Below are 15,389 nucleotides of genomic sequence, written 5' to 3'. Positions count from 1 at the left end.
AGGCAAAAGAAATTTGACTAAGCAGTGACTTTCTCTGATTTTTGCTTTTGATTTCTTTCTTTTTTTATCTAATCTTATATTTTCAAGAATTACTAAGTCATCAGCAACCTTATTGTTTTATACCATAAAGTATTTATTTCACTTTTCATGTTTCTCATTGGTTTCCTTTGTTATTGTGTACAGACTGAACAACGTGCAGGATAAGCTAAACCACTGTCTTACTCCCATTTGAACCACTTCCTCCCCTGCATCACCTTCATCTCTTGTGAATACAGTTTGGTATTAATTGTAGATGGCCTTTCACTCCTTGTGTGCTATCATTTCCATCTTCAAAACTCCAAAAAATGTATTCTTCAAAACTTTTTCTTAACTTACAAATGATATAAATGTAGGTTTTGTTTCTCTTGAATCTATCTTCTAAGATAAGTCATGAATGTTCCTACATTTCTCCGGAACCCTAATTGATCTTCCGTTAGTCAGCTTTCCACCATTCGTTCCATCCTTCTGTAGATCACTAATGCTAATATTTTGCAACCAAGACTGATGATTTGACAATGTACCTCTCAGTTCCTGTCTTCTTTGGTCTTGCAATTATTAGATTCCTCATGAAGTCTGAGGATATTTGCCTCTGTCATAATCCCACATACCAGGTGGAACCCCTTTTCCACAGTTTGTTCACCCTATATCTGAATAATTCTGCAGAAATATCATCTACTCAAAATCTGAATAATTCTGCAGAAATATCATCTACTTAAAATGTCTTGTTACAGCATAGATGTTTCATTGAAGCACTGTTTACTGACCGTCTCTTAAACCTACAGTTGTCTGTTGTGTACGGACAAGACTATTGAACTGAAGCACTGCATTCAGTACTTTTGCACAGCACTAATGTCAAAACAACACACTTAGGTTTTGTGTTAAGGGTTTTATGTTTTCTCTGCCTATTTCAATTTTTTTCTGGTTTTTATTCATGTATAACTATGTATTCGAAGAATTTGCTTATAGAAAATTTGTGTGTGTTTGTGTGTGTGTGTGTGTGTGTGTGTGTGTGTGTGTTTTGCACTATAAATGTACCTACCTGTGATTACTAATGCTTGAAAGTGTCTATGTTTATGGGAGAAGCAGGAAGACAATTTCATAATTGTGTCCTACATCCAGCCAAATTCCTGCAACAGAATAAATACGCTGCATAAAATGCTTCTTCTTTCGTTTTTGTTGGGCTCCACCTTTTCCTGTTCAATGTACATTGTAAAGTAAGAAGTGAATGTTCATATGGAAGTTGGCCACATCAGTTTCATGAATTCTGCAAAGAGCATATTTTCATTGAAAATGCAGAAGTTTATGCTTGTTATAAAATTCCATAATGATGTTACAAAACTCATTGACTGCAGTCATACGGTGTAGAGCCACAGTGTTGGCAATGACACTGGAGAAATGGCATAAGAGAGTACATGGAGTGGAATAGGATGATTTTAAATGGTAATGCTTTTCAATAAAATAGTAATTAATTTACCAAGAAAAATCAGGACTTCCCTTAAAAATACTACAAACATCAAAGAGGTAAAATGTTTTAATATTTGACTTTTGTTGCTGCCAATGCAAAACTGTTACAGCTGTCATTTAGTTTAATACTGAGGCTGATAACATTTACTAGTGATGAATAGTGACACAGATGTGCTACACAGTGTTCCAGCAAGTCCAGTTCGTATGGTTCGTAAACGGATGCGACCAGAAGCACTTGTGCAAAATAGTCCACCGATTCATATGCCATTGTCAACTTACCAATCGCGGCTGAGGGCACCACGGGTGTCGCAGTGTGGCAATTCACCATCATCGGCTCCTTCGTCTCTGCCATACACTCCTGCACCCATGCTCAGCCCAACACGACCTGGCCAGGGTCTGTACTGGCAGATTACTGCAGCATCTGCATGGCCTTCTTCAACAACACTTGGTAGTACTAAAAGTAAGATTTTTTTCAAACTGAATCTTTCTGTTTCTTAGTTAAACATTTATTTTTGTTTATTTTGAACAAAGTTTTCGTATTTGTTTAAAAAAAGTGTTATTTTAGTTGTAACTTATGTGACTTATGTATTTAAAGGTTGCTTCTTGTATTTATTGTCCATCCAACAGTAACTGAAAACATACTTAACAAGTTTCAGTAAAAAGATATGTAAAAGTTCTTAATTGCAGTACCTCTCTTTATGTTTCACATTTGCAAAGTCAGCAAACAGTATTTTGACACTTGACCTAAGGCAGGTGCTGCAGAGGAATAAATACGAAGCCATAGAAATATTGTACACACAAACTGAGTCATCAGCTGGATAGACCTTCAGAAATATAGTTTCAAGGATATTTCAGTCTGGTAATTAACCTATGCAGAGAGAGTTTTATTTTTGTTAGGCACATCTTGTTAAACATTCATTTCTGAACAGTATGAAAATTCCAATATTAAAATTATAAAATAATTTTTGAAAAATAAGTTGAGTTTTTCTCTATTAGTATGCAAATAAATGAGCTTAAAGTCAGAAAGAATTAGAGGTGACATGATATAGACTTAACAGATTCCACATAAATGAGATACTTCAGTAAATACTTGTACAATACTGGTAGTGTAATTAACTATAACAAAACTATTATGAAAAGGACAGATTGATACTCACCATATAGAGGAGACATTGAGTCACAGACGAAAAGACTGCTACATGTTTTAGCTTTCAGCCAAAAGGCCTTCTTCTGAAGTAGAAAACACACACATGTCCACATAAGAACAACCCACACACAAATGAACCCTGTCTCTGTGTGCTGTGGCCAGAGACAGTGATTTTATGTGTGTATGTGTTTTCTACTTCAGAAGGAAGTCTTCTATTCTAAAGCTAAAATGTATAGCAGTCTTTTCATTTTGCCTATCTGTGAGTCAACAACTTCTCTATATGTTGAGTAGCAGTCTGTGCTTTTCATAATATTGTTGTCATTCCATTCTAGGCTCTCTGTTATCTGTCGCAAAACAAATTAACAGTTCACATAGTGCAATCTCTTTTGTTACCTGTGAAACATGTATCGGGTGGTAGTTGTCATAAGGGATGCAATACTTTAGCCACAAGCAGCTGTATTAGCATTAATTACACACACAGATATACTAAATATTATCAGGAATGTCAATGGGAAGTGATTTTAAATCTGTGATATCAAGGGCTCTTCCATATTCTAAGTTTGTAACCATTTATTTTGTACCAAAAGCAAGATTCACATTAGAAAACTGTACAGTTGCAAGGAGCAAAATGACTGGCCAGTACATATTTTCAGGATGCAAAATGCTAAGCACTGCCAACAGACACATATAAAAAGTAGAAAAGGTGCCCTAGCTTTTGAAATTGTTAGTCCCTTCTCCTTTAAGGAAATAGGACTGAGTGTTTGACTACATTATCTACAGCATGCGTATTTTAATATAAGAAAGGTCAGCTTAATTTGATTGTGTAAAATACTTAGCCAGTATATTACAATTTAAAACAAAAAATTTGCAAATGTGAGGGTGGTTTGAAAAGTTCTCGGAATCACCACAATAGGTGTCCAGCAGTAGCGCAACGAGTTGTTCACGTGATATTCATTGGACTGTTTCCTGTAAACATGTGCCGTGTCAGTGCTCTTGGAAGAGAACTGTGACAGTGACATGGCTCTGTTGCTGTTCCTACATAATGATTTGTGAAGATGGAAAAAAACTGAGATTCTGGCAGTGGTTAAGTATTTCGTAAAGAAAGGTACAGAAGCAAAGGGCATTCATGCTGATTTCCAGAATACACTGGGGGACTTCATATTCAACTGCTGCCAAGTGGACAAATGAATTTAAATTTGGTTGGGAGAGGTTAAATGATGATCTGCAGAGTGGTCAGCCAAGATGTGTCACTACTCCAGAAATCTGTGCAAAAGTGCACAAAATGGTCATTGAGGATCACCAATTGAAAGTGCATGAAATTGCTCATGCTTGCCAGATGTCATCTGAAAGGGTATATCACATTTTAACTGAAGAATTGGAAATGAAAAAATTGTCTGCAAGATGGGTGCCATGAGTCTTGACACTGGATCAAAAAACACGTGAGAATGGACATAGTGGAACAATGTTTGGCCCATTTTAGGAGAAACAAACAAGATTTTTTGCACCAGTTTGTGACCACAGATGAAATTTGGGTGCACTACTATATGCCAGACACAAAACAACAGTCAAAACAGTGGAAACATGCTGATTCTCTGCCACCAAAAAAGCAAAGACAATTCCTATGGTGGGAAAGGTCATGGCACCAGTGTTCTAGGATACAAAGGGGATTCTCTTTGTAGATTATTTCATCTCTGGGCGAACAATTACTGGAGAATACTATGCTAACCTTCTGGGCAAGTTGCAATAAAAGATACGCGAAAAAAGGCCAGGTTTAGCGAGGAAGAAAGTCATGTGCTGTGATGAAAGGTCAGGTTTAGCAAGGGAGAAAGTCATGTGCTGTCGCCATTGCAAAATTACATGAACTAAGGTATGAATAGTTGCCATACCACCTTATTCAGCAGATATGTCTCTGTTACACTTCCATCTCTTCCCAAATCTGAAAATTTCTCTTGGGGGACAAAGATTCATTTCAGATGAAGAACTGATAGCCGGAGTTGACAATGATTTTGCATGCCTGGAGGAAACTCATTTTCGAGATGGGATCAAGGAACTGGATCACCGTTAAACCAAGTGCATTAATCTACAAGGAGACTACATTGAAAAATTAAAAAAGCTTCAGTGGTGTTAGCACTTTTTTTTCTATTACATTCCAAGAACTTTTGAAACCACCCTCATATGACAGTAATATTGGATAGTCTGGGGGGAGGCTACAAAGGAGGGCATATCACTCAGACCATAGACTGAGAGGAACCCACTCATTGTGAGGACGAGGAGAGATAAGGATCATTTAATCTGATAAGAATGCAATCTGAGGTATATAACGTTATCTCTTGTTATTTCTAAGAATGTGTTATTTTTGGCTTCATTTTTCAATTTGTGTTCACTATCTTTTTTTAAAACAGTAGGGTAGGAACCACACACCGTATGTTTTCCTTATTGTAGTGATGTGGTCCTTACAGTGTTCCACCTTTGTAATTTTATGGATAACACTACATTGGCTTTGCAGGTGGCAGTGGTGGAGACTCGCAGAGCTCAGAGGAAAGTCAGCAGGGACTGCCAGCAGTCAGTAGTGACAATGCCCCAGAATCTGATGTCACTCCCCATATTAACATTGGTTCACAGTTCCAATGCACTATTCCTTCATGGAATCCTGACAGGGAAAAAGCAAGCAGTGAACCTTCCCATGAACATTTGTTATGGGATCCTGGAATCAGTTCAGTCTGTACTGATGCAGAAGGTATGTACTGATTGGTTAGCATTTCTTTTATTTGTGCAGTCCAAATCAGAATAATACAAAAAACTCAAGCACAGATTATACTAAGATAATTGAAATGATTTAACTTATTAAAGAAATAAATTTTTGTAGAGCAAATGTCTTAGGTGTATGAAATATATGTTTGTTTTTTAAAAAATTGCATAGAAAGAGAACAGTGGAAAGGTACTAGAATATCTAAAAACTGACAAAAATAATTTGGTGCCAAAGAGAATGGATTATTGTAGCAGCACATTTTGAATTCCCTTTAACCTAATAAAGTACTGTTGAAGATTTGATAGTCTGCATTTTGGACAACAGAGATGCCTTTCTTGTTATACCCTTTTCATTAACAGCAAAGCCATTAAAAACTTGTGTAAGATCAGAGTACACATATTTTCCATGGGTTGGTCCAGACAAGTATCAAAACAGTACCTCCAGAAAATCCGTGGCTAATGTGGACATACTCTCTCTATTGGGCAAGCCATTAAACCCATTCACAACTGGGCCTGCCGTATGTGCCATTCATTGTTGTATATCCAATAGCCCTTCAACAAATTTTCTAGAATTCAGATTTCAGTTGCTGATTCCATTATTTTCACTACTTACTTTACTTCTGTTTGTTACATGCATGGAATTATCACCTTCGTCACTTTGCTGTGTATGTGACACCTATGAAATTTGTTATTTTTTGTTCTGTTTGTTCCTAAAATTGGTATGAATGACTAATGTAATCCAGAAATTTCCATTATTGTTATCCAATACACATGGTAGATGCTACTTTGTTAAGAAGAGTTGTTGGGTTCACTATACTGAGTTTGGTTCCCAGGTAGATTTCTCTGAACTTGGAGTAAATGCTGTAAGTTTATTTTCAACTGCTTCCATCCATTGTGCATTTATTTTTAATTTTATGAATTTGTCAGCTGTTACCTGTGCTTGTGCTTGCACATCAGTAGAACGAAATGAAAGTTGTATATGGCTTTATTGGTTGGGAGACCACATTTGGGATGTTGGCCACATGGCATCAGCACTTCTCTTTGAAGCTTCCTTAGCAACTTACATGTTGATGATGATGAGACCACCACAGCCAGTTCTGAGAGGAAGGAATCTAACCTAGTTGGGAATCGAACCTGGGACTCCATGATCAAGAGTCATCAATGTAATCACTTACCTCAATTCTGGATATTAAATCTCTTTATGCTGAAAATGGAAAAAAATAAAAGAAACAAAAAGACCCTGTCCTTGAGATTCCGATGTTCATTCAGGACCAGTAAAGATCATTAGCTTTCCATCAGCATCGTTGGTCCTCATTGAATTCTAACTTACATAATTCATCAAGGAAAACCAAGAGAATTGATTAAAAACTTGTGAAACTCCTCAACACATCTTCTGGTGAACCTTTGTCGCATAATCCAATGTTGCTGTTGCAGATAAGATTGGTAGTGTAATATATCCAGAGTAGCTGTGGTAACTGAGTAGTGAATGAATTGCCCCTGAGAACATGGCCAGTCTGGATGGACTTGTTCTGATAATTGAAGCCAATTTGTTCCTTGTCTACAACCAAATTACATTTTCATCTGAACTAACAAATTTAAGTGTGAGGCTTCTCTGTAAGTGACACCTTCTGCAGAGAGAATTTTGTGTTAGACTGATGTTGTGCAACTTCACTCTAGTTAGAACCTTTCCTTAGATTACGTCCTTCCAAGTGGATTTGATATCTGACAGCAGGAATTTTTGATGAACAAGTCCGTCTGCTTAGCTGGGTGGGAACATGCTTGCCTCCCATGCAAGTGGACCCGGGTTCGATTCCCAGCCAGGTTGGAGGTTTTCTCTGCTCGGGGACTGGGTTTTGTGTTGTTCTCATCATCATTTCATCCTTATCACCAGTGCACAAGTCGCCCAACGTGACGTCGACTGAAGTAAGACTTGCACTTGGTGGCCGAACTTCCCCGCATGGAGCCTGCTGGCCAACTATGCCATATGCTCTTCTCCTTCTTCTTCTTCTTCTTCTTCTTCTTCTTCTTCTTCTTTTTCTTTTTTTTAAATGCAGACTGCATCAAAATTTTCTCCATTTTGTAAATTTTCTCAATGGGTAACTACTATAAAGTGAGTGTACTGCTAGATGTTGAAACACTTTTTGGTATAATAAGGCAGTGGAAGGGTGGAGGGATTCCGCCCCCATGTAACTTGCCATAATGAAATATGACTGCATATAACAGGGTGTGTCCTGTTACAGGCATGAGTATTAACATTAACTGGACCATAAGAACATGAGCTGTGATGATTTGTTTTTTTTTTCTGTTCTTTACTTTTCTTATGATGAGTGATGGTGGCAGCTCTATGATAAAATGTAGAGTTTCTAAAATTACTAAATAGCTAAAACTGATGAAGAACAAAAATAAATAATTTGTAGTTTGGTGCAGTGTAAATTTTACAATATTTATCCAGGGAATAACATCAACTGTGTCTGCATGTTACTCACAACTGCACTTGCATATAGTAATTAAAGGCAGCCTCAATAAAAGCCTCGCACATTCTACATGTAAAGGCATGTCATCTCTGTTTATCATGCAGCACTAAAATTACACTCTCATGAGTCTTCAAGTGCCTCGGGAGCTATAACAGGAGTGTGATGCTCAGCAGCTGCAGTGCAATGGGCTTGTGTCTGATATTACGTTGTATTCTTCAAATCAGTAAACATATTTACTACATAGTTTCTAAAGTGACCTGAAGTATTTCTCATCATTCAAGCTACCTCCATACCAAATTTCATCAAAATCAGACCAGCAGTTTAATTGTGAAAGTGTAACAGACAGAGTTACTTGTGCATTTATAATATTAATTTGGATGATACAAGTGCTTTGAAGTTACTCATATGAAATTGACAAAATGTGTTGTCAGCTAAAAGCAGATAATAGACAAATAACTGAAATTTGTATTTTTGCTCTTAATGATCATTAAAAGAATAGCTACATCAGAATATTTATTCTCTTCAGAGGCTTTAGTAAGTCTAGGTAAGGTTTATGAGTTGTGATAATTTTCTGTTTCTTTCTTTGGCAGTTGAAATGTACCTTGAGTTTGCCTGCTGTGCTGCAGTGCCAGGTGGTGGTCGTAATAAGGAGTATGCACTTCATTTGCTTCATATGTGTAATGGAAATATCCATGTAAGTTGTGGTTTGAATCTATTATTTTACTGGCATTTGTTTTACTTGTCATTCCCCTAAGTCTTGTGCAAGTACTAAGGAGAAATTATTTGGGATATTGTGCCTGTATGTTCATTGTGCAACTTGACCCAACACCTCATTCATGTTGTACTAGATGTATTGAAATGTTCATGGAATCACTTGCTGATAATGGACAAGTCACAATGAAAATCTTGTGAGTGTACCATATTACAGCTCTTAAGTATGGTGTCATTTCATCTCAGCTAATTAATATAATTTTACAGAGTTACACAGTTGTATACATATGAAATGCTTTATCACTGTAAAAATCCATTTTGCATGGAGATTTAGAGCACAAAATGGAAAGGCTGAACAAGTGACATCACTTCACAAAATCCTCTGTGTTCATATATATATATCACATTTTTAAATATATAAAATTAAGGAAAGGCAACTGCTCACATACAGCAGATCAATGCATGGAGCACATAAACACATAACAGAAAACACCATTCACACTAGTGTTCTAGCAACACACATTTACTTATACAGCCACACAGACATCCAAACACATGCTCCTGTTGCCACTGCAAGACTTACTGATACTCGAGTGTTGATAGCAGTTGCCTGAGTTGATGGAGATGGGGAAGCGGTAGTGAGAAAGAGGTAGGTCTGTGGGTGATCGACTTCATGGCTGCATAACAAGATGAAAAGAGTACAGAGGCTACAATAAAAATACATGTAAGAAGAGGGAGGATGAGCAACTTAGTGGGGAAAAGGGTAGGGGAAAAAGGAGGGAGAGGTGAAGATGAAGAGAGAGAAAGGAAAGTGTTAGGAAAGGCAGAGGGATTGAAAAAGAGGAAAGAGTAGAGAGGGAGAGAGAAAGTGAGAGGGAGAGAGAAAGGGAGAGGGAGAGTGCCTGCATGGGAGGACGGGGAGGGGAGGTGACAATCATAACTCACGACTTACCCTCACAGCTTCAGTTCTGCTATAACATCTCTCTTACTCTCTAAACTTCACAGAAGCTTTCCTAGCTTTGTAGACTAGCACCCATGACAGAAATGACATAGCAGAGACATATCTAAGCAGAGGGAGAGCGCCGGCATGGTGTGGACAGAGGAAAAGCGGTGTTGACAGAAGAGAGTAGAGAAAAGGCAAGGTGAGGCAGTGAGAGCAGATTAGCAGAGATTTGGGCCAGGGGGATTGTGAGAGCACATGATGTGTTGGAGAGGCATTTCCCATCTGCATAGTTCAGAGAAACTTGTGTTGGAAGGGAGTATCCAAACAGCCCTCGTAGTAGAGCAGCTGTTGCAGTCATTCATGTTGTGGTGTGCGGCATATTCGGCAACTGTACGCTCAAGCTTTTTCGCCAAGTTTGGCGGCGGCCATTCATGTGAGTGTACAGTTGGCTTCTTGTCATGCCAGCATGGAATGCTGTCTAGTAATCGAAGCATAGCTAATATATAATGTGGCTGCTTTCACACATGGCCCTGCCTTTTATCAGGTAGGAAATGTCTGTGACTGGATCATGGTAGGAGGTGTTTGGGACAGATCTTGCATGTGAGCCAACCACAAGGGCATGACCCAGGGTGTGCAGAATTGGGAATGGGGTTGGAATAGGAATGGACAGAGACATTTTGTAGGTTGAGTGGGCAGCCTAACACTGCCATCCCTTGTCTCAGGGGATAGTCGAAGCCCTGATGGAAGATGTGGTTGAGTTTTGCAAGGTTAGGGCAATAATGGGTATTAGAGGAGTGCTGGTCAGTGGCTGGTTATGTTTACTAGGTCTGAGAATCTGATGGTACAAGAGACTTGTTTGTTTATCCGGATGAGTTGGATAGGACACTGCCTGTCAGTAAAGGTTCTGGTAAGGTTATTGGTATATTTTGACAACTCCTGCTTTCCATCATAGATGTGGCATCCACGCATAGTGGAGTATAAGTCTGGACACATGGCAGGACTTGCTTTCTCTTTCCTCCATAACCGCAGTGCCTGTTCCCAAATCCTCTTCACCTGGTCCCTCTAACCTCATAAAGCTGCCTTTCTATGTAAGGTGAGGATACCAAGTTAAGATATGGAGGCATACAGACAGTTGTTTCCCCCTTGCTGTATTTGCAAGTGGAACAGAGAAGGAAATGACCTCCGCTATGCACTGTACGGTGGCTTGTTGAGTGTGTAGATGTAGATGTGTGTCGACATCACATCTTAGATGGCTCCATAAATACATCTGCCCATATCAAGTGCACCAGCTACAAAAAGTACATCCACTTTGGTAACTGTCCCCCACTCCAGGTCAAAAAGTCTCTTCCTTACAGCCTCGCCATCTGTGGATGTCGCATCTGCAGTGGAAAGCAGGAGTTGTCAAAATATATCAAAAACCTTATCAGAGCTTTTACTGACACACTGTATCCTATCCTGCTCATCCATAAACAAACAAGTCTCCCATGACATATGTTCCTCTGACACCAGTAAACCTGTTAACCATCCACTGACCAGCTCTCTTCTGATCCTCAGTATCATACTGGCCTTGGAAACCTCAACCATGTCCTTCACCAGAGTTTCAACTACCTCTCGTCATGTCCTGATATGAGGGATAGTAGCGTTCTGCCACCCACCAAGCCTACACAATATCCTTGTCCACCCCTATTCCAATCCTCCCAATCCTGCACACCATGGGTCATTCCCTTGTGGTCAGCCCAGATGCAAGACCTGTCCCAAAGACCCACCCACCACCTGCTATACTGTCCAATCACAGGCATTTCCTACCCAATAAGAGGTGGAGCTATGTGTGAAAACAGCCAAGCTATATTTCAAACAATGGAAAATACATGATGGAATATTGACAATATAATGAAAAGGATTCCCAAAACACACACACACAGGCTGGAATTGCAGTCCAGCCTCAGTGGCCATGTGTGTCTGAGTTGTGCTTGCATGAATGTGTGTTGTATGTGTGTGTGTGTGTGTTTGTGTGTGTGTGTGTGTGTGAGTGTCTGTGTGTATGTTGTCTACTTTAGAAGAAGGCCTCTCAACCAAAAGTCCACAAGTCCACTTGTTTAGCAGGCCTTTTGTTGTGCCAATCTGCAACTGAACATCTCCATTATATGGTGAATAGCAGTCTGTCCCTTTCATAATATTGTCATGTTATATATCACCTATGCTGCGATTACATACAGCCTTCCCTGTTGGCATGACAAGTAATCAGCTGTAAACTCACATAAATGGTCATTGTCAAACTGTGGCAAACTGGGGATTTGACAATCTAGTTGCCAGATTTGACCATGCAGTTGCCAGACATGCTGCACACCACATCACAAATGACTGCAACAGCTGCTTCATTACATGGGCTGTTTGGATACTCTCTTCCAATACAAGTTTCTCTGAACTACACAGATGGGAATCATCTCTCCAACACATTATCCACTCTCACAATCCCCCTGGCCTAAAACTTCGTGATAACCTTACCTCTTCCCTACTCTCTTCTGTCCACGCCACTCCTTCTCTGTTCAGATTGTGCACTGACTTCTCATACCATGCTTCCTCTCCCTTTCACCCCCCTCCCTCCCCCAATCTGGGAATCTGGGCGTTCTCTCTTTCCCTCTCCCTCTCTCCGCTCGCTGTCCCCCCCCCCCCCCCCCTCTCCTTTTCAACTGGTCTTCCTTGTATCAGTTTCACCCTCTTTGTCTTCACCTGTCTCCCCTTCCCCCCACACTTCGAGTTCACCCCTCTATCCCTCTTCCTCTCCCTACATCCCTTTCTGTTGTGTCCTCTGGACTCTTTACATCTTGTTGTACGACCATGAAGAAATCTGTTTCAAAACCTGCCTTTTTCCGAGTATCCCCTCCTTGCATCCTTCCTCACTCTCTCTTCACCTCCATCAGCTCAGGAAAATGTTATCAATAACTGTGTATCAATAATTAGTCTTGCTCTGGCATTGAGAGTGTGCATTTGCAGGTATGTGTCGTTGTGTGTGTGTGTGTGTGTGTGTGTGTGTGTGTGTGTGTGTGTGTGTGTGTGTGTGTGTGTGTGTCTGACTGTGTGTGTACTATTGCTAGAAAAAGTGCTAGTGCTCAAAAGCTTGTGTGAATGCCGCTTTCTGTTATGCATTTCTGTGATCCATGCATCGATCTGCTCTAGGTAAGTGGTTGCCTTTTCTTAATTTTACATATTGCTCCATCTAGGAATTACCATTATTGTTATAAATTTTTAAATATATATTAGTTGACTAACCTGAACTGTGTAGTCATAAATTCAACATGTACAGAATGTAAAAAGGCCTAGAATCTTCACATAAATTATTGATTTTTTGAGAACACAAAGAAGAAAAACGAGTGGTAGAGAGTTTATATTTTAGTGTATGCAACTGCAGCAGAATTGCGCATGCAGACACCACACAGTAATCACACTGAGAGATACGGGTTACAAAGATTCATAAGTGTGTAGCCATTAGTGTAGCAGTTGCAAGAACAAAATATGTCATTCTGGTATCAGTACTTCAACTTTCTTCTGATGAGAGCTCTTGCCTTTCTCTCCCTCTGATACATGCTTTCATGCTTTATTAACTTTGTCATCTCACATTACTGCACTCAGCAATCTACTACAATAGACCTCCCTACCCCCCACCACCCGCCAGTTTATTTGGCTAATTAGCATTTTTGTCATTATGTTTCATCATCGTATCAATATATTCAGGATCTTCTCTGTTAACCAACCAGTACCTTTCTTATTTTTATCAACTCTCCACACCTCTTCTATTACTTCTGACCAATTCATTCCATTATGCTGCATTACTTGCCAGTGATAGTTTTAACTTTCACACTTTGAAAGATCTTGCCTCCTATTATTTACTTGTTTACATTCAACTTCTGTGTATATGGAATATGATAATTATGTTTAAATAAAATAAGTGTCTTAGACTTATGCAGGCTGAGTAGGCTCCTGAAATTTCTGACTCCCACTAGCTAAATTGTGTACTGTTATTATATTAGAAGCTAGAGAGGTAGCTTGTTTATTTTGTCATCTCTTTTGTTTAATATTTTGTTCATGTGTATGCATGGGAGAGGAGTATTTTTAAAAGCAATGGAGATATTATTGCACATATGGTTTTATAAAATTAGTATTTCAAAAATTTGGAAAGAAGTTTTAATGGTTTGTTATGGTGTTCACATTTGTATATTTTTGAAACATGATTTTCTGTACCACACCAATACATACTTCATTTTGTTGTATGAAACAAAAATGAATTCCATGTAAGTAAACCAGTACTCAGCTCAGTTTCCTTACACACTTGGATTTTTTAGTAATAATATTCTTCCTATATCACTTTCAGTTCACAGTTACAAAAAAGCAATTTTAGCTTTTGTAAATATACTGTTTCTTTTTGATAAGAAAGGAAAAACATACTTCATTTCTTTCTTGATGATATCTTCCAACGTCTACACAGAAACTTATTTACCTCACAATAAAAACTTAATTTATGTGAGGAAAATGGTTGTGATTCAAGTGAAATACTAATGCGGCTTCTACTTACAACATTATTAGGAGGCAATGCTGAAACTAATGCAGCCAACACCAGCCTTACCTTCTGGACACCCACTTCTTGCATACGATTACAATGAAAGTGACCGATGGAGTGCAGAAGAACTTGATATGTTCCATCAAGGACTGATTAAGTATGACAAGGACTTCAGAAGCATAGCAAATGAGGTAACATTAAATATATGGGCATTTCCTTCATGTTCATACAGGAATAATAATGCAGTTATTATCATTGTGTGTTCTGTGTCTGCAGATTGGCTCAAAATCTTTAAAACAGTGTATCCAGTTTTACTATTTGTGGAAGAAGGTGTGCCCTGAAGAGTACAAACGGATGCGCCTAGCAAGGCGTAGACAAAATTCGGATTACAATGGACGAGTTGATATGGAGTTTGAAGATATTAGGGCGGAAGACTCGCGGAACAGTATTCCTGTGAGCTTATATTTTTTCTGTAGTTTTTATATGTAAGAGCATGATACAACAAAACTTCATAAGTTGTTTTTTTGCTGTATGTACCTTAGATTTTGTGATTTCTTGCCTTTTTCTCACTTAGATTTTCTATTGCACTTGCCCTTTTTGCTTATCTTAACCTAGAACACTGGGAATACTTTCCATCAGTATTTCACTGATCCTTGAACTAGTAACTTCTAAATAATCTAACACTTTTACCATACATTATCCAGTAATTGGTAAAAAGTTTACATGTCATTAAAGCTGCATTTGAAAGATAAAATTTAAATCATTTTTGTGAGTAATCTAACCTATATTTCTGAACAGAGACTCTTTATGGCAGATTCTTAATGGAAGTTTATGTAGTGATGCAGGAAACAAATTATACCTTAAAATTTTTTTCCTGTTGCTGTTTAATAGCAGAATACTTCCAGGTGCTTAAAAAGGGCACATAAAATCATATTGTAATAGAGGGTTCATGTACAACAGATACTTTAAAAAAAATCTCTTGTGCAAATTCAGAAAAGTGCAAAATTAAATTGATTCATGTATACATCGTGTCAGAATGTTCACAAGAAAACTATCAGGATTTCTCAAAATGACACTTCTTAATTTCATGATCCCAAACCACAGAGTGATACTGCTGCATAAATCTTACCACCTTACAACTTTTCCTTTGTGGTGGGACCACAGTCATGTAGAAGTTTCTGAAAGAAATGTTCGCAATTTGACTGTAGATTTTTATTCATTCGTTTCACATGATCTCAAACAGTGATTTCAAACAATGAAAAATCTAGGATGGAGTAATAGCAGTATTATGAGAAGGATGGTTGCTAT

The 15,389-nt window shown here is 38.5% G+C and overlaps 1 protein-coding gene across 2 annotated transcripts in view; it reads left to right on the top strand.

Annotated features, from left to right (window-relative positions):
• The window catches only part of LOC124715572, a 397,577-nt gene that overhangs the window by 328,672 nt on the left and 53,516 nt on the right, over positions 1-15,389 (top strand). For both annotated transcript variants that reach the window (XM_047243106.1, XM_047243105.1), the window contains exons 8-12: positions 1,686-1,963; positions 5,157-5,387; positions 8,463-8,566; positions 14,108-14,272; positions 14,358-14,534. In XM_047243106.1, coding sequence (XP_047099062.1) covers positions 1,686-1,963; positions 5,157-5,387; positions 8,463-8,566; positions 14,108-14,272; positions 14,358-14,534 — 955 coding nt within the window. The remainder of the gene's footprint in view (positions 1-1,685; positions 1,964-5,156; positions 5,388-8,462; positions 8,567-14,107; positions 14,273-14,357; positions 14,535-15,389) is intronic.

This window comes from Schistocerca piceifrons, chromosome 1 (genome assembly GCF_021461385.2).
Source record: "Schistocerca piceifrons isolate TAMUIC-IGC-003096 chromosome 1, iqSchPice1.1, whole genome shotgun sequence".
NCBI lineage: Eukaryota > Metazoa > Arthropoda > Insecta > Orthoptera > Acrididae > Schistocerca > Schistocerca piceifrons.
Note: the sequence above shows the minus strand (reverse complement) of the source record. Positions and strands in the feature narration are given on the sequence as shown.